At 37.4% G+C, this 19,334-nt stretch overlaps 2 protein-coding genes across 2 annotated transcripts in view; both read right to left on the reverse strand.

Moving 5' to 3' along the window:
- Poln (DNA polymerase nu) overlaps positions 1-4,679 on the reverse strand; it is a 125,102-nt gene extending 120,423 nt beyond the window's left edge. The window contains exon 1 of the mRNA XM_055624249.1: positions 3,247-4,679. Coding sequence (XP_055480224.1) covers positions 3,247-3,385 — 139 coding nt within the window. The 5' untranslated portion in view covers positions 3,386-4,679. The remainder of the gene's footprint in view (positions 1-3,246) is intronic.
- A 1,625-nt stretch (positions 4,680-6,304) lies between these two features.
- Positions 6,305-17,510, reverse strand: Haus3 (HAUS augmin like complex subunit 3). Its single transcript, XM_055624250.1, has 5 exons — positions 17,458-17,510; positions 15,536-16,581; positions 14,172-14,611; positions 11,402-11,630; positions 6,305-6,635 (listed from the first exon to the last, which is right to left on the reverse strand). The coding sequence occupies exons 2-5, from the start codon at positions 16,442-16,444 to the stop codon at positions 6,402-6,404; spliced, it is 1,812 nt and encodes a 603-aa protein (XP_055480225.1). The 5' UTR covers positions 16,445-16,581; positions 17,458-17,510; the 3' UTR covers positions 6,305-6,401.
- Positions 17,511-19,334: the final 1,824 nt, after the last annotated feature.

Below are 19,334 nucleotides of genomic sequence, written 5' to 3' on the forward strand. Positions count from 1 at the left end.
TACATTTATTTATGTTTGTGTTTGCATATGCCACACCATTCATGTAGTCAGGAGACAATTTTCAATTAGCTGGTCTTTGTTACTTTGTGGGTTCTTTTTCCCACCCTTTATTCCCTTAGTTTTACCCCCTAACAACAGATAGGAGAAAAACAAGGATAAAGGTGAGAGAATTAGGAAAATCCACAAATCTGATTTCTTCCCTTTTGTTTCTTCTTTGACCACAGCTACTAACAAACCACGACCAACCTCCCTAAACAACAAACCACCATCACCTATCAGGGCTCTAGCATTTATATAGACTCTGATAAGTTCCCAGAATTCCAAATGTTACACAACTGCAGAAATTATCTGCAGCTAGCAAAACCATGTCTCTGCTAGAGCACGAGGCAAATGATAGTCAGCTGCTGCAGACAGTCCGAAGCAGCCCCCTATCTCCACATCTGGAATGAAAATAGAAACACATTCTTATATTTCTGTGTTTTTTAAAGAAACCAAAATTCCAGAATTCTTAAGAATGTCACTACATTTTGGGAGTTCTCTCTGTTCACCAGGTAGATCCTGGGGATTGAACTCAGGTGGTCAATCTTAGAGGGAAGTGCTGTTACCCAGTACTAACTCTCTTACTATGTTAAGGTCTTTCTAGACCTAGATGCTTCAGAAAAAGTATGGAAGGGTATTGAACTTTGTCAAATGTATGTCTCTATTGAGATGATCATATGATTTCTGTGTCTGATTCTATTTATGTACTAAATTAATTTACTAATTTGCTTGTTTTTGAACCACCCTGGAATAAAATTAACTTGATCATGTTGTATGATTTTTTTAAATGTGGTACTAATCTCAGTTTGCAAGTATTTTATTGAGAAAAGTTGCTTCTATGTTCATAAAAGAAACCAGCACTAAAACATTGTGATCTGTGAGGAAAGGTTAAAAAGAAGATGATGAGTACTGGGAGAGACAGAAAAGTAGCACATTTGCAGAAGTGAATGGAGCAATAAAAAGATAGAAAATAGTGAATAGCAGAATATAATATAAAGGACAGGCTGGAGCCAGATGATTCATAATACATGGTAATATTTCTAGGGACAAACTTTCCAGAGAGCAAGGACAAAGAATGGAACAAAGAAACAACTAAAGTGGCAGTCAACTGAACACACACACACACACACACACACACACACACACACACACACACCAATTTGGAGGCTACCACAAAAATCCCCAGGAGACAGGGGTCCTGAATGAGGGCAGCAGACTTGGGAACTAAAATCTAAAGCCTTGCAGGGTCATGTAAGTGATTTAAACTGATGATTTTCTACTACATACTGGGAATAAAGACAAGCTTCACATTAAGTGGATTTTAACAAATCCATTGGGGAGTCAGCCTTTTATAAATTCATGTTTGTAAAAATATTCTGAATATAATATATATTCCTAAACTCAAACTTAAAAATTCTGATCAATGTGCACTGGCAACTTTATTTTTATGAAAACAAAGATAAAATAAACATATATACTGATTAAAAACATGCTTAATCACAAGTATAACATAGCCTCTAGTCAGCTAACAACATTAAAAACTCTTTTGACCCCAGTAACTGCCAAACACTAAACAATATATACCAACGAGTTTACAGAAGAACCCAACTCTGAATATAAGTGACTTAAGGTAAAAACAAACAAAAAAAAAAACTAAGCTAAAGGCACAAAAGATCTAATATAATGACTTAAAGAACAAAGCCTAAGTTTATTTCTTTCATGTTCTGATATAAAAGGTCTCAGTTGGTGGTAGAGCTGTTTCATGACACACTTACAGGCCCAGGGTCCTTCTGGCACATTATTTCACCCCCACCCCCACCCCCTTAATACTGTTATTTAGACTAGGACAGAAGAAAAATTATCTTGAGTTCCAATTGGTAAGTAAGTTGTTTTCAAGCCTGCCTGGAAAGGGCACTCACTACCTGAGTTCACACTTGGCTGACAGGAACCTGCAATGAAACTGAGCCATGCATAGACCTGTGTGCCTCAGAAGGGAATTCTGGATTCCTATAGATAGGATAGATAAGTAATCTCTGACAAAATGGTCTTTGAAACAATATAAAATGCCTTTCATTATGAAATAGTTGAAATAAAAGGATAGTAGTAGTGACTCTGAGGAAGGAGAGGATTTTTGAGAAACTGTGAGATTCTAGCAATGCAAGCAGTTCACTTAGGCTGGCTGGCCAGTGAACTCCCAAGATCTACCTGCCTCTGCCTCTAATACTGAGGTTACAGACACATGTAGCCTTGCCTGGCTGGCTTTTTTTTTTTTTAATAATCTGAGAACAAGGAGTTCAAATTCAGCTGCTCAAACCTGCTGACTTTTTCACTGAGCCATTATCTCTCCAGCCCCAAGTACTATTATCTCTTAACTGGGAAATTATGCTTATGAATGGCATTTGTGTTAATACTTGGCAAAACTCTCAACCAATTTCATCTCAATGTTCTTTTTTTTTTTTTTTTTTTTTGGTTTTTCAAGACAGGGTTTCTCTGTGTATCCTTGGTTGTGCTGGACTGCACTCTCTTTGTAGACCAGGATGGCCTTGAACTCACAGAGATCCACCTGTCTCTGCCTCCTGAGTGCTGGGATTAAAGGTGTGCACCACCACACTCCGCTTCAACATCCTAACTTAATATCACTTATAACTTATTTTGTAGGAAAAAAATAAACCACAAAATACTGGCTTTGCTAGTTTAAAACACCTTGATGTTAGAAACCTTTCAGCTGGATCTGTGCCTGGGAAGATATACCACAGCTTTTTACTATCATAAACCCATATAGACAAGCCCCTTCTTTTCTGATACCCAGGGTTTACACATTTCATTGCAGTACAGTGACAGAAACACTTCTCTTATGACCATATATAACAGCAAGTACTATGTAAAATTCAATAATCTGATAGTCAACTAAGAGGCATTTAAAAGGCTTCATTTCCTTTGAAGACACTAGAATACCTTGAACAGGAAAGAGTGTGTTTTACTAAAACAATGTGATTAAAGAACTTAGAATTCAGGTAAGCAATTTAGTTACAATGACTGGGGAAGGGAGCGGGGACAGTAAACCACTTCCTTTGTAGGCAATGAAAATCCCTACAAACTATAATGTTCTAATGGAATAATTTATTATAGTCATTTCACCTTTCAGTCTTAGTCTTTAAAATAATTAACATTCAAAACAATAAAAGGAAAGCTCATATAATTACTTACTCTTTGTACTCTCTTCCTCATTTTTAGAATCCACTAAATCACCTGAACGCATAGCAGACAAAATCTTCTGAGCAACAGTGGAGAGGGGTGTCTCACAGAGATCAAAACCTATACATGCCTCATAATTTTCCATTCTCATAAAGTCCTAAATATAAGATAAGTACCCATATATTAATTTTTAGACTTTAAAAGGACTTACATATATTTTCATTTAAAAGACAGGTTTTGATTATCTGATAGGGTGGAAAAATGAGAAGTTGTTGGTGCAAGCTGAATTGGGAGGCTGAGGCAGGAGGAACACAATTCAAGCCTGTCTAGGTTATAGAGCAAGTTCAAACACAACCTGGGCAATTTAACAAGACCATCTCAAATATTTTTAAAGAAGTGCTGGGCATAGAGCTCAGTGGTAGAGCATTTGCTTGGTATGTGTAAACCCTAGGCTTGATTACCCAGTGCTACAAATCAAAACAAAACCAACTAGAGGCTCATTTCAGGGATCATGATAAACAGATAAAAAAAAAAAATCAAAAACAAAAAAACAAAAAACACTCCTTAGGTGGTGGCAGCACATGCCTTTAATCCCAGCACTCAGGACGCAGAGGCAAGTGAATCTCCGAATTCGAGGCCAGCCTGGTCTACAGAGTTCCAGGACTGCCAGGGCTACAGAGAAGCCCTGTCTGGGAAAAGTAAGGGAACACCTCACTTTCTAATTAACCAACTATGAAGTAGCCTCTGAAAACTAGTTATTATTAATTTTCAGGCATACAACTCTGACAATAAAGTAATTACTGACTTGGGTCATCAAGGCAGACAAACAACCTGCCCTCTTGGCACTGACATTTCCTATTGGTCCCCATGAGCAGGACAACTCGGGGCATTTAAACAAACAGCTATCAGTTATATCTTAGAAAATTTAACATTAAGATTTTCCCAACTACATTAGGTTTACCTAACAAAAATAAATTTGTGTAACATGATATAATAGACAAAAATGCATTTGCTTCATGAATTATAAGCATTAACAATGCATGCCCATTTTCTATCTACAGATAAAGTCCATAAACTTTCTGAATTATGTGTGTTTAAGACTGACATTACATATAAAAAAAGTATTCTTAGAGGTATCTCCTAGAGCAGAACTCTTTTTGGCTGTCCTGTTTGAGACCAGGCTGGACTAGAACTAGAACTCACAGTGATCCACCTGTCTCTGCCTTGAGTGCCTGTGAGTGCTGGGATTAAAGATGTGTGCTACCATGCCTGGCTCCAGCAGAACTTTTACAGTATTTACTATTAGCACAGTCATATCATGAGATGAGCTCTTTGAGGGCACTTGATAACTGACAGGCAGTGCAGTGTGGTGGTGAGTGCTGGTAATCTCAGCATAGTCAAGGCAGGGTCATGAATTCAACACCAATCTGGGCTACAAGGCAAGACCTTATCTTAAAAAAAAAAAAAAAAAAAAAAAAAATTTAAAAATCAAATTGAAGAGCTACTTCAAACCTTTAAAATAATTGTCTAACTCTTTCTTCCCTAAGAAACTGATTTACATATGGATCATAAATTCTTTAAGCAACCATTTATACATAATTTTGAAACTTAAATTTCAAATTCCATTACTTATGCTGTATCACACTGGTTAAAGCTCCAGTATGAGCCACCAAAACTTAGTCCCTAGAATGGAAATGCTCAGGAGTCCTCAAACTCTGTGATGCAAGTAGAAACATTTAAACTTCTCAAAGGTTACAATAGAGAATTAGGGGAAAGCACTCCCACAAGCAGAATTTTACTTTAGTCAAATACAAGGTTTAGCTACTGAATATACAACAGTATTATCATACCCAGAGGAGATAAAAATATAAGACCCAAATGAAATTGCACATTTTCATTTAGAAATCTATGATGTATCTGCTATCAGATAAGTGGACTAACAAAAAAAGTCAAACACATAGCAGAGATACATCAAACAAAAGACACATCCTAGTAGGAAGTGTGAGAGTCCACCACATACACAGAAAAGCATACAACTTAAAACTTTACTTCTGGGATTTTTTTTTTAATTCAGTATTTTCAGATCACAGTTGACCTCAGGTCACTAAAACCTTAAAGAGCAAAACTCAAAAGTTCTACAAAATTTTGAAATGCCAGTCTCAGATTCAATTATATATTTAAGTATTTGTACAATATGCATTTTTCCTGCAAGTAAAATTACACAAAGACTAAGTGGCACCAAGGAAATATGTCATGAAAAGTGCTGATAGTATGCCTGACATGCCTATGTTGGCACTGGAGAGGCAAAGGCAGGCAAATCCCTTAAACGCAAGCCCAGTCTGGCAAGCCCGTGCTACAAAAGCTCAGCACCTCTACTCTGAACAATGGTTACATGGGTTAAAAACCAAACTGATACACACTGAATATTCCCTCTCTCAAATGGGCGGGACCAAATATTTTAATTTTTGTACATATAAATTAGTTATCTTAGGGATAGAACCCAAGTTGAAATGTGAAATTCATTTATATTTCAAATTTTCTACAAATAAGACTGAGGGTAGTTTTATAATCTGTTCTGTGACTCTGCCCTGTCATGTAAGATCAGATGTAGAATTTTTCACTTGTGAAATCATCCCAGTTGTTTATAAGTTTCAGATTTTGGAGCATTTAAAAATTTCCAATTAGGGAAGTCAACTTGACTTTGAATCTATTAAATTGTTCTGTTTTCTTTAAAGATTTATTTACTTTATATTTGAGTGCTCTATCTGAATGTATACCTGCATGCCAGAAGAAGCTATCAGATCCCAGTACAGACCATCTATGTGGTTGCCAGGAATCAAACTCTGGATCTCCGACCCAGTGCTCTTAACCGCTGAGCCATTGCTCCAGCACTGAGGCTGCTGAGATGGATTAGTCACTGCTACCAACACTGATAACCTGATTTCCATTCCCAGAGCTCTCATGGGAGAAGGATAACACCAACTCCTGCAAGGTGTTCTCATATCCAATATGATACACACTACCGTATAAAACCACACACAAACACACACATCCCTCCCTACAAACAAAATATGTGAGAAAAATTAGTAGCATTTATTAGATATAGTCTCCTGATACTTAAAAATGAAAACATAGTAGGCATATAAGAACTCCATTTTTAAAAATCTTCAATCTTTAAGACCAGAAGCCTTAATCTTTGACTGGTTTTCTAAATTTTCCACAATATCTTTTAGATAGTCTTCATCTTTAAAAAAATATACATATAATTCTCTTCCCACTTGATCCAATTTATTTGTTGCTAAAACTTTTCTTTTTGTCTTCACATCAGCAAGAATATCAGTAAGGAGATGATTTAATTTATTCAGCTGAGATTCAACTTGATGAAAGTGCTCCATTAACTCCTAAAAAGAGGGGGAAAAAAAAAAAACACTTTTATTTCAAGAACTTTATTCCTAACACCAGCTAGAAATTTAAAATATTATTTGAAAGGAAATTCAATGATTTAATAACTCCTCATAATAAAAAGCTATGAGTCTGGAGTGGTGGTACACTTGGGAGACAGAGACAGGAAGATCTGAGTTCTAGGCCAGCCTGATCTACACACAGTTAATTCCAAGCCAGCCAAGGCTATATAGTGACATACTGTCTTTAAAAAAAAAAAAAACAACTAAAGAAAAACAAAACAAAAACCTGTAATTAAAAATCACTGGGCTGAAGAAATGGCTCAGTAGATAAAGGTACTCGTTATCAGACCTGATAACCCAATTGATCCCCCAAAGCTACGTTTGAAGAAAACAACAGACTCCCAACTGTCCTCTGATCTCTACACACAAAGATAAATGCAATGAAATTTTTGAAAAGAAAAAAGATAACCCTTAACAGGTTGGGCATGTGCTCATGTGTGTAATCCCAGCAGCAGGAAAGTTGAGGCAGGACAGCTCTAAGTCTGAGGTCAGACTGGGATACACAACGAGGTTCACACTAGTCTGTACTGCAGCATGAGACCCTATGTCAAACAAACAAGCAAGTAAGCAAATAGGTTTCCATCAGACTTATAGTCGACATAAAATTAACTGTGATAACATCTAATAGGTAATTCTGAATGACTCAATGCAAACTCTTACTTCCTGAAGTGTACCTGATCTGTTCTGTGTATTTATATAATTAAAAAAATATTATTGAATGCCTACCTTGCATCAAGCACTGTTTGTAACTACTGACACAAAAAAATGAACAAAATCTTTTTCCTGGAAGTTTTATTATATTATATAATTAATCAAACTTTATTGTTGCTTACTCTGGGCCTGATACATATAAATGCAGAAAAAGCCTTGAAGTGAAGTCTAACAAAAAAACTATTACTTCAGTTTGGACACACAAACGCCTTGTTATGGAAGTTACTCAGGAAGCTCTGCCTCCTGTCCTTCTCAGAGGATATACAGGCAGTTAACAGTTGGGAAGGAGACTCTAGTAAATTAGTTGTCCATGCTCCTTAATTAGCCTCTCATTCAAATCCTGTTAGCTATCACAATTAAACTCACTATCATTGGTGAGTCTCAGCTGGGTGCGTAGATGGTTTATTCACATCTCTGAGGAACTAGAAATATCTGCAAGGTGGATTTTAGAACATCAGCCAGACCACCAACATTTGCACCCACATTGGCTAAAAGACACAAAGGACCACAGTGGTCCTGAGGTCTGTAGAAATGGTAGGTTATTTGACTGTATTATATAATCACATTGACAATAAAAATCCACAATGGCATGGTGCTTTTCTTTAACCTTAAAAGAAAACAAAAACCAAACCTGTCTCAAAGAAAATCTTTTCTCTTTTTTTATCTTGTAAAATAGAATTACACAGAACACTCAATGAAAACCACGCTAACATATGTAATTCTTCTGCTTAAGAACTCAAGACATTTTCTAAAGCCTTAATGTGTAATAAATTTTATTTTCTTCCTGTTGGCATTTAAAGGATTTTAACAATTCTCAACAGTTGTCCAATCAAGCATTCTAGTCTTCAAAACTGTAGCCAGTCATTAGCAGAAATTCTCACTAAGTCTATAGCTCTAACTACCGCCAACATTCCAGAGCGTCTGGGCCTGGCCCACAAGCAGCTGGGTGCTTGTTGTGAAAACACAATTAATTCCTGGGCCTCAATTCACGCTAAATTATTCAATCTCTGCAGCAGACCCACGAGTCAGCATTTCAATATTCTACTCCCTGGTGATTCTAATGTGCAAATTTTTAAAAATGACTGTTTTTAGACCTGTCACATATGCTAATTTCAGACTAGTACTTCTAAAACTACATTTTTAAGAAAACAGGTAATTCTGACATTATTGTGTACTTTTAATGTTCTCTAAGAAAATTCTGGTAAACAAAAATTTGGTACACTAATAAACTTTAATTTTAATTAAATCATAATGCTTTATGGTACTAAAATAAATATTACGACAGCATCTACTATAAAAATGTTCAACCTAACTAATAAAAATGACTTGACTTTTTAAATTTCCTTTTTTTGGTTTTTTGGTTTGTTTGTTTTGTGGACAGAGTCTCATTCTGTAGTTCTGGCTGTCCTGGAACTATATAGGCAATGCTGGTCTTGAACTCACATAGCTCTGCCTCCTTCTGCCTCCCAAGTGGTAGGATTAAGGCACAGCCTGACCTGACTTTTTATATACTGATGAGGCAGTAAAAAACATTAATATGGGAGTTTAGTTTGGGCTTGAGTTTGTACACAACTGATAATTGCCTCCTGCCGGACATGGTATTTGCCAGTTGCAACAGCCTTCCTAGTGCAGCATAGAGAGGGGCATGGTCTAGGACTCTGAGGGATTTAAATACCAGAGCCCAGAAAGAGAAGGTGTGGCGTTTGGAGAGACCAGACTGTCCTTGTGGCAGCTTGGAGGAGACAGCTGGACAGAAACTTTCAATACAGTGACTTAGAGGAGGCTGCTTGCTGCATTTGCTGTTGATGAAGATTGGTATAGCCCCTAAAGAATCCATCAACCTAAAACGGCAGGGCGAAGTGAAGGGGTCTGCAGCCCTCTCCCCATTAACCTTCTCTTACCTAGGGTTAAAGGGAGGTAAAAGCATAAATACCCCAAATAAAGTAAGAGTTTAAAAACAAGTGCAACGGATACCAAACAGCAAGCTTTTTATTTTCAGGATTCTACAATGCATTCTTTTTCAGATCTCAACTATCTGAAATGAAAATGCATCTTATAATAGAGACCATCATGTGGTAGATGCTGATGGCCAAGCACTCTTAAAATATTTTCCAGATGAAGATGGTGACTCAGACCTATAATCCTGCCACTTGGAGGCAAAGGCAAGAAGACTGCTACATAGTCTATATAGCAAGTTCCAGACCAGTAAGGACTACATGGTGAGACTCTATTTCAAATAAAACAAAGCTTTCTCCAATATTCTTGATGTACAGTGTAGATAACGAAGTCAACTTAGAGCAACTCAGAATTAAATGTGAGGCTCTAGGAGTAGCCTACACATTGTAATTGGCTTATTTTCTCCTTTTAAAATATGCTCAAGAGTAACACAATGATGGGCTAGAGTGATGGCTCAGTAGATAATGGCACCTACAGTTAAGCCTGACAACCTGAGTTCAATCCCTGGGACCATATGGAAGAAAGAAGAAAACCAACTACTACAAACTGTCTTTATTTCAATTGTGCACCATGGCACACATGCACCCACATCACACACAAATGAACAGGTGTAATTTTTAAAAAGAGTAATATGAAAAAATGTCTACCTACATCTAAAAGATCCCTTCTAGTGAAGATGTGTGTGAGAGAGTTTTCTGACCTCAAAATGAGAACCTCTGCCACTATGATATTCTGTCTAAGCACATGGGGCCACATGATCATGAATTAAACTCTCTGAAATCATGAGCCAATAATCTTTTCCACTTTAAGTTGCTTCTGTTAGGTATTTGGTCTACATAAAAGTATGTATAAGTAACTAACATAAAGACTAACCACAGAAAACTAAAAATTATTTAAACATCTGTCAAACAAGTAATTATGAAATTTTATATAATGGAACAGTAATTATATGAAGGAGAAAATTAATATGTGTCTATATAGATGATTTTCAAAAATAATGTTAAGAAACAAGTACATGCCGAGTATTGTGGCACACACCTTTAATCCCAGCACTGAGAATACAGAGGCAGACAAATCTCGGTGAGCTTGAGGCTGGCCTGATTTACACAGTGAGTAACAGTTGAGCCAGGAACACACAGTGAGCCCCAGTCTTTAAAATAAAAAATAAAATAAAATAAAATAAAATAAAATAAAATAAAATAAAATAAAATAAAATAAAATAAAAATAAAGGAAATGAAATGAAAACAAGCAAATGCTAGTCTCTGAGAAACACATTTGTAATTTTAGCACTCTGGAAGAAAAAGGAGGAAGATTGCAAGCTTAGGGCCAGCCTGAGCCACAAAATAAGTTTAGGGTCACCTTGAGCACATAATGAGACCTGTTTCAAAAAGAAGGCTGGGATTGTACCTTAATAATGAAGTCTTTCCCTAGTATGTAGAAAATTTTAAAGAGAGAAAGGCAATCCTCTATTTGCTAAAAGTTTTTTTCCTTAACACTGCATCAACATTATTTATCTAAATATATATAAATTATATATATACATACATATATACACATACACACACACATATATATATGGAGTTTAAAAAAATCATAAGGTTTTTATATGGTGGCATATGCCTACACTTCTAGTACCTGGGAGATTTTGATTGGAGACTAGCATAGCTACATGGCAAGACCCTGTCTCTCTAAATAAGTAAATTTTATATTAGTGTAATGGGTTAGGGTAATCTTTTCTTCATGATATTTTCTAAGAAACATTATTTTTTAAAGTTATTATTTTTTTTAATTTGAAAAAGTATTTTTGCTTAGATGTATGCATGTATACCACATGTGTGCCTGGAACCAACAAAGCAGGACATCAGAACCAATAGAACTAGAGTCACAGATGGTTGTGAGCCACCATATGGGTACTAGGAATGCAACATAAGTCCTTTACAATAGCAGCAAGTGTTCCTAACTACCAAGTCAGCTCTCCAGCCCTTACAATAAACATAATTTTTAAAGCATTTTAAATTTCTAAGTAAACACTCACCTGATCACAAAGCAATAGCTGATTCCCTCCATGGTACAAAGCATCACAAAGCATGTCCACATCATTATTCAGTTTAGACAGAAAGAAAAAACGCTCTTCAGTAGATACAGTCAACTGATCTTGTGTTAGAGAAACATCTTGTTTCAATTTCTCAGCTACTTCCTCCAGGTGTTCATGGGTTATAAACAATTCTTTTTTCTTATTGTCTCCCTCTAAAAGTTGATAAAGCCTAAAATACAAAAATTAAAATTAAAGAGAAAAATGTTCAGGTCAGTTGTTTTCAAAATTATAACCCACCATACTGGGTCACAGACAGTGAGAGCTAAGTAACTACTGAAAAGTAGTAATATATGTGTTTCTAATACTGAGCAATTGAAACTGTCTCAAGTATAATACTATTTCAAAAGAGAAATATCTGACTTTTAAGTATGTGTTACAACCCTGTCATCCCAGCACTCAGGAAGCTAAGGCAGGTGAATGATAGGCTCAGGGCTCATCTTAGCTATATAGCAAATTCAAGGCTAGCAAGACACTATTCTCATTAAAAAAAAAAAAAAAAAAAAAAGAAAGAAAGAAAGAAAGAAAGAAAGAAAAGAAAGAAAAGAAAAAGAAACAAGAAAATAATTCTTTAAAAGAAACATCTGAGTTTCCAGCTTTTCCATCTTCCATATTTTCAGTATAAACTTCACCTTGATTCTTAGTTGCCATTAATTTATTTCAAAGTGAGCTTCAGTGACACGTCCCAAGCAGCAGCAACAATGATGTAGTTAAAATCAATCTTTAATGCCTATTTCACAAGAATGTGGTGGGATTAAAACAGAAAAACTAAACTGGGCATGGTGGCACATGACTGCAATCCCAGCACTCAGGAGGCAGGGGCAGAAAGACTCTGTGAGTTGGAGACCAGCCTAGTCTACAGAGTGAGTCCAGGACAGCCAAAGTGACACAGAGAAACCCTGACTTGAAAACAAAACAAAAAACCAAAAAAGAGAAAAACTAAAAATGTAAATACTGTAAAATTCAAACAATTAATAGCTATATGAATAGCCATTAACACTTTATATTTTAATTTGTTCAGCATTGGTAAAAATCCTGCTAATTAACAAGACCATTTTAACGTTGTACTTAATGGGGAAAAAAAATCCACCAGCCTACAGGACAAAAAAAAAAAAAAAAAAAATCTAAAGCAGTCTCATAAAAAGACATGGTCTTTTAGTCATAATATACATAACTTGCTTTCTCTCTTCACACACACAAATCTTAACAGACTATAAAACTGGTTGAAGTTCAAAGCGGCCCATTATAATCCTGGGGGCTATAAATACTCAATTACCCAATGTCACATTCACATAGATCATGATCATGATGTAGATGGTAACCCCTAAAATTAAAACAATGAGGAAATTCTAAGTCACTCATTTTACTAATACGAAACAAAATGATTTAGACTATGTTATTTTTTGTTGTCTTTCTTTTTTTTTTTTTGAGTTTTTTGACAGAGGGTTTCTCTGGATAGTCCTGTCTGTCCTAGAACTCCCTCTGGAGACCAGGCTGGCTACAAACTCAGAGATCCACCTGCCTCTGCCTCCCCTGTGCTGGGATTAAAAGCCAAAGTATGTTATTCTGATCCTATAGAAAAATGAGGACTAGCATACAAAATTTGTATGTATGTTTGCACATGCACATAGGGAGGGCAGGGGTTGGTGTTGAGGGTCTTCTTCAACCACTCTCTGCCTCACTTTTTAACAAAGTCTCTCACAAACCTGGAACTCACCTATTCTGTGAGACCGGCTGGCCAGCAGGCACTAGGAATCCTTCCTCCTCTACCTCTCCAGTGAAAAGGCAACAGAAACGTGGCCCTGCACCTGGCTTTTATGTAGTTTCTGGGGAATCAATTTCAGGTTTTCAAGCTTGTACACAAGCACTTCAGTGACTGAGCTATCTCCCCAGTCCTGTCTCCTTGCCAGTTCGTTCTTTCTTTAAAATACAAAGTCTCATTGTGCGGCTCAGGCTGTCCTAGAATTCTTGCTATGTAGCCCAAGCTGACCTCAAAATCAGGATTCTCCTTCTCCAGCTTCCAGAAAGTGAAATTAAAGATATAATCCCATCACCACACAGGATTTAAAACACAAGTGTTTGCTGAACATTTTCATTTTATAGCCCATGAAGACCTCAAATTTAGATTTCTGCCCCAGCCTTCTCATGGGATTACAGATATGAGCCACCACAACAGCAGAGTACAGACTTGAAATATTCTACTTTAGCCTTCTAATTGCAGTATCTTGGTGTCATCAATTGCTTAGATATTCAGGAAAGGCTAGATTTCATTTCTAGTGGTCTACTTCCCCAGATAGGGAAATAGTCTTCCTGTCCTACGACTACAATCAGTACCATGATACTGATATAATGACACCTGTATACATGATACAAGATATAATCAGTACCATGACCAGCAATACCTATGATACAAAGCTGTATTCAAATTTCCTGTCCCAAATCTAAAATAAAGTATCTAAATAATGGTATCTACCTGGGAGTAAAGTATTTTATCAGTTTATTCCCCCAACTCACTGACTTCAGCTCTAAAGTGGCTACATTCAGACCTAACAAGAACAGAAAGGAAACAAAAAATTTAAAAGATAAAGAAAAGCAGAAAGGCCAAATCTGAGTACAAACAATATTTTTAAACCTTCAAAATTTCTGTTCCAACTCTCTAGTACTTCACACAAATAAAAGAAAAAATACTAAGGAAGCAATGACACGTACATACCTATGAGCAGAATAATCCTTAGTGTTGATGGGAGTCCTTGAGCTTAACCGCTCAGATGCCGGTAGACCTGTTAGCCTTGTTAACTGCTGGCAGAGCACCATGTTTCTTTGCCTAAGTTGTTGAACCAAATTTTCAAGTTGCCGATATGTATCCCAATGTCTTCTCAACTCAATTTCATATGATAGCTGTACAAGCTCAAATGATGCCTTCTGCTTTATCAACTGACTTAAAACTAACTCTTGTTTTGCTGTATAATAATCTTGTTTAGCAATCTGCAGATTAAAATCTCCCTTTACAACCGGCATGTTCAATAACTGTGCATTCTCTTTTACCACAGCAGGCAAAATTTTCTCTTTTATATGAGTGATTTGTTCTTCAAGTTTTAGAATCTCACTGTTCAAACTAGAAATTTTAGCATCCAAATTTTCTTTAACAATACCCTATAGAAAAAAAAGCAGTAACATTTTAAAAGGTAGGTTTAAACTTTTATTTTAAAATTTTCACTTTTGTTTTAGGTGGTCAGTTAATATACTCAATGAGTAAAAACTAACTTACTAGACAAAAAATTGTTTTAAAAGGAAAAATATAGATTAAGTCAAGAGAAAAGCCAGTATGAACTACTGAACTTCAGTGCTTTTACACAACATACGTACACAAAAATGGTTAACAAACTAGGAGATTTCATCATTATCTTAATTATAACTTTATCAGCATATTACTCATTATAATAAATGAAGATTTTAGTTTTTCTTAAAATTATCTCAATAGCTATTTTCTTAGCCCATCAGCTGATTATAGCACACAGATTTACCAGACTTCTTTCATTATTTCAAAATTTTTGTCTGTTGTAGTAACTAATTTAATTCTGATTCAGAAAACTCTACATTTTTAAATTCACCTATCTAATGGTACAAGAAAGCAAGCTTCTGAAGAGTGCAGGTAAACAACTACAATATATGTACATATTTTCAACAAGTAAAGAGGTTCATTCCACTGAATCCTGGGCTTTTGACTTCATTAACACCATCTTCAAAATACCCATAATCAAGCAAGTAGTCTCTCTAGCATATATCATAACACAGAAAACCCGGCTTAACCTGTATTTGAAATGACACAATTTCCAATTCATAATACATACTAAAGTATTTCTGTTCAAAAATTAACCAGGTAATATGACCAAGGATAAAACTATTAAATCCTAGTAATATGATTAATCATATACTTGTGTGAAACACATACTACAAATAAGTACTGAGAAAATATAAAATTAAAATCAGATTCCCCCTTTTCAAAAGTAGTAACAATATTAAACCCTGTATTTCTAACAATTACAATATGATTTCAGTCTTATTTCTTATGTTTACCTCGCTGGTTAGGCTATGAAGATTCTCTTCTGCCCATTTTATACTTGACTCCATGCTCAAATTACTCGCTTTCAAGTATATGATCTGTTGTTGGGCACAGATGTATGCTATCTGCAGTCTAGCCATCTCCAGTCGTCTCTCCCCAAGAATTTCTTCATTATCACAAATAGATGGTGTTTGTATATCTAAAAGCTGAAAATTTTCTTCATTTGAACTTTCAACTACTTCATGAATACCCTGAAAGAATTGCTTTTTGGTATATAAGGTTAAGGCTTCTGTGCTCTGCTCTTCTTGGCTTATATATTTTCCCAATGAAAACTGAGATAAAAACACCATTGGATTTGTCCCTTGACCTAAATTAGAATTTTTGAAGAATATCATCAAATTATTAATTCCATCAGTAAGAACTTGAAGTTCATTACTGAGCTTAGTATTCACAGCATTTAGGAATCCTTGCTTTTGTTTCAGCTTCTTAGCGGCTTCTTCTTGCTTAGCATTTAATGTCAGAGACTTGTAGTTAGTTTCGGAAGCCATTAACTGGTATTTATTTCGTTGCTGAATTTTTAAGTTATTTAACTTCTGCAGAGTTTGAACCTCATCCTCTAATTTCTGTATCTCTTTGTCATCCAGTATAGGTGTCTTCAAATCAAAAGTTTTACAGGTTCTGAGAACTTCATCCAATGCTGTTCCCTCTAGGACGGGCTTGCCTGATTGTTGAAGAGTGCTGAAGGCTTCCAATTCTTGTTCAGACAATACATTCTGTTCATTCATGTTTCCACAAAACCATTTCAAAAATGACTCATCTTCAACAGCCTCAAACAGCCAGTCAAAATCTTCTCCATTAAGAATATCAGCTTTGGGATAACCAATTTTTTTCAATGTTTCCACAAACTCATTTCCACAACTCATGGTTTAACCACCTCTGATTTTTTAATATTTGATATGAATCTATGGTAATGATTTTAAAAAACTAAGTTCAAACAAAAATATGTTTACACTAAGTCCATGGAAGAAGGGGGAAAAAATACAATCTATAATGTGCTTTCCTGGGGGGGGGAGAAAACAATTATTAGACCGCAAGGCAAACACAATTTAAATACACAGATAACTTTATAAGATGACATCAGGAAACTACTTAAGTGAAAGGCAGATGCAGGTGCAGTATCTGAGGAAAATAAAGCAAATCATGAGTATTGGGGGAGTTGCTTAGGACACTACAACAATGAGGAATCTAATTAATGAAGATACAACATTAAAATGCTGATTTATTTCAGTGATGAAATTACCTAAAATACACTACATTTTGTGAAATAGTTGTTTATTTCCTGTCGTTTCTAGTTAGTAAATAGAAACGAGACACATGGCAATCTTTTTGAGATAGAATCAACTAATATTTACCTCAATCAGCATTCATCAGGTTCAAACCAGCCTAATGCAGAGAAAACCAGTACAAGTTGACAAGTTTCAAAGTACCCAGCAGTCTTCAAGTAAAAAGTATTTATTTTATTTTTCAACCAGCGCCCTTTGATCCACGACTTGGGCCAAAAGAATGTCAGTGGCAGTGGCAGGCCTTAGAATCACATTTGGCACTCCTGTAGCAAAATCTACTGCCTGGGTTTTGTTTGTTTCGGGGTATCCAGTTGTGACACTTAGGATACCCACCGAATTGCTGTTTTTAAAAGATGGTGGTATAGTTCAGCTTTAACGCTTGCCTAGTATGACTGAGGCCCTGGGTTTTATCCGCAGCATCCGAAAAACAGGTACCAACCCCAGCCTCACCAAGCAGCCCCACCCCCGGCCCCGCACGAAGCCTCAGCCTCCCAGCGCACCCCACGCCCGAGCCCAGCGACCTCTATCGGTGCCTCAAGCTGGCTGTAGAAGGGTAGCGGCGGCCTCGCCAGCCACCAACGCGAGCCCATTACCTCAGGCGGGCCCCGCCGGCGCCCTTTGCAGCAACCAACCGCGCGCGCCGCAGTGCCTCACGGGAGTGCCGGGACGCGCACGCGCAGGGAGCCACAGCGGTAATGTCTGCGCAGGCGTGGTATTCCGGAGACGTGAGAGGAGGAACTGCTGACCGGCCCACATCGTGGACCAGGAGCCAGGCGATTGGCTTTCCTGACAGACGCACCGCCCCCTGTCTCCGCCCCCATCCCCCCCCACGGCTACCCGCGGTCCTTCCCCTTAGGCTGAAGAGAATTGTTTTTCCACTGGAGGCTCCACTGTCGCCCCGCCCCGGCCTGGAGTTGGCGTCTGGGTCTCTCGGCTGTTGGTTGCTCCGCGATCCAGGCTTCTGTCGTTCTGTTAGGCCTCCTGCTCTAAGCATGGCTTGCAGTCTTTGACACCACTATGGGACTGAAAGCTTGAGGTAGAACAGACCCTTCCCTTTCCCAGCAGCTCTTATCTCCCCCGCATCCCGCGTAGGGTGACCCAAAGTGGTGCTAGTAACAAGGTCAGTAAGTAGCAGGGTCCTCAGCAGGTCTCTTGCAGTGTAGGATTGTTGGCTACAGACTTTTACAACGGTTATTTAGCAAAATCACTTAACTCCCAAGGCCTCACTGACTTCCAAGCAAAAGCTGACCTCCTTCAAGATTCCCATCTTCAAAATGTCAGTGTAAAGTGCATGGGTTTGAAATGCTATGGAAGAAAAGTGCATTCAACTCAAAAGCACAGATACTCTGAGATTGCTAGGCTGCCCACAGTCATTCGATGAAAGACAGAATGCTGAACTAAGGCTAATTCTGATGGAAGCTTCGATAACGACCTTTGGTCCCAGAAAAGTGACCTTTGGAGTTACAGTTGGCATTGGTAACGTGTTTGTATGGGGCAGAATTTGTTCGTTTTTCTACCAGACAGCATTTTCAATTTACCAATCTCTTGTAAGATGGCATATAAATTTGCAAGGTGTGAGCTTTGATCATTAGAAAATAGTACTCCCCTCCTCTGGTCACAAATGAGGTGGCTTATCAGACAAGGTTCTAGTCTATCTGCTACTAGGTAGAATTCTTTCTGGATTTTTTTTTTCTCCCTGTTTGTTGAGACAAGGATTTGCGGCATGGCCCAGGCTGGGCTTGAACTCAAGATCCTACTACTTTAGCAACTCCAAGTGCTGGAGTTACAGGTATGAATCACTATGCCCGGCTCTTAATAGTTTTAAAGAAAGAGAAAGTAATGTTCTAGGCAAGATAATTTAAATTCTAGTTGAAGACATTCACTATTCTTACTTTATTCTCCTTTTGAAAGTCAATAAAGCTTGAAAGTAAATAAAAACAAACATTACAGGGGAAAAGTTCTCAGAAGGGTTCCTAATCTGAGGTTAGGAAATCAGGGGGTTGGCCCAGGAGGACCCCTGATGCCAGGTTGGAGGTGGGGGCTCAGCAGGGAGCTGGCATTGAGTGGGTTTTGGCCAGAGGAAGTACAGGCAGTGCTTTCGGGAAATTTTGCTGAGGAGGCAAAGACTGAAAGAAAAAGAGCCATGACACAAGATGAGGGGGTGGGAATGCAGGGCTGAGAGGATTTTTGGTGTTGTTTTGTTTTAAAGTGGGAGGAACTTAGGGGATATTTATAGATTGTGCAGGGAAGAACTCAAAGGAGACAGAATTAAAGATGCCAGAAAGACAAAGGACTACTTTGCAGGATGAGGTCCCCCTAGAGCAGGAGGCAAACCCTGGAAACCCAGACCTTCCAGAAAACCCACTGTTCTTAGTGACTCCTGGCTCCTAACTCTCTCTTGAGTTGCTGACCACAGTTACTTGTTTGAAAGGTATTCATGAGGCCACGAGAGGCCATAAAAAATATATAA

This window comes from Psammomys obesus, unplaced genomic scaffold (assembly GCF_907164565.1).
Source record: "Psammomys obesus unplaced genomic scaffold, mPsaObe1.curated_primary_1811, whole genome shotgun sequence".
Taxonomy (NCBI): domain Eukaryota; kingdom Metazoa; phylum Chordata; class Mammalia; order Rodentia; family Muridae; genus Psammomys; species Psammomys obesus.

Coding starts and splice junctions, on each gene's coding strand:
- Haus3 (XM_055624250.1), bottom strand. CDS start 16,444: ATGAGTTGTGGAAATGAGTTTGTGGAAACATTGAAAAAAATTGGTTAT. Junction 14,612..15,535: donor TTCATAGCCTAACCAGCGAG/GTAAACATAAGA, acceptor TTTTTTCTATAG/GGTATTGTTAAAGAAAATTT. Junction 11,631..14,171: donor AAGGATTATTCTGCTCATAG/GTATGTACGTGT, acceptor TTTGTATTTTAG/GCTTTATCAACTTTTAGAGG.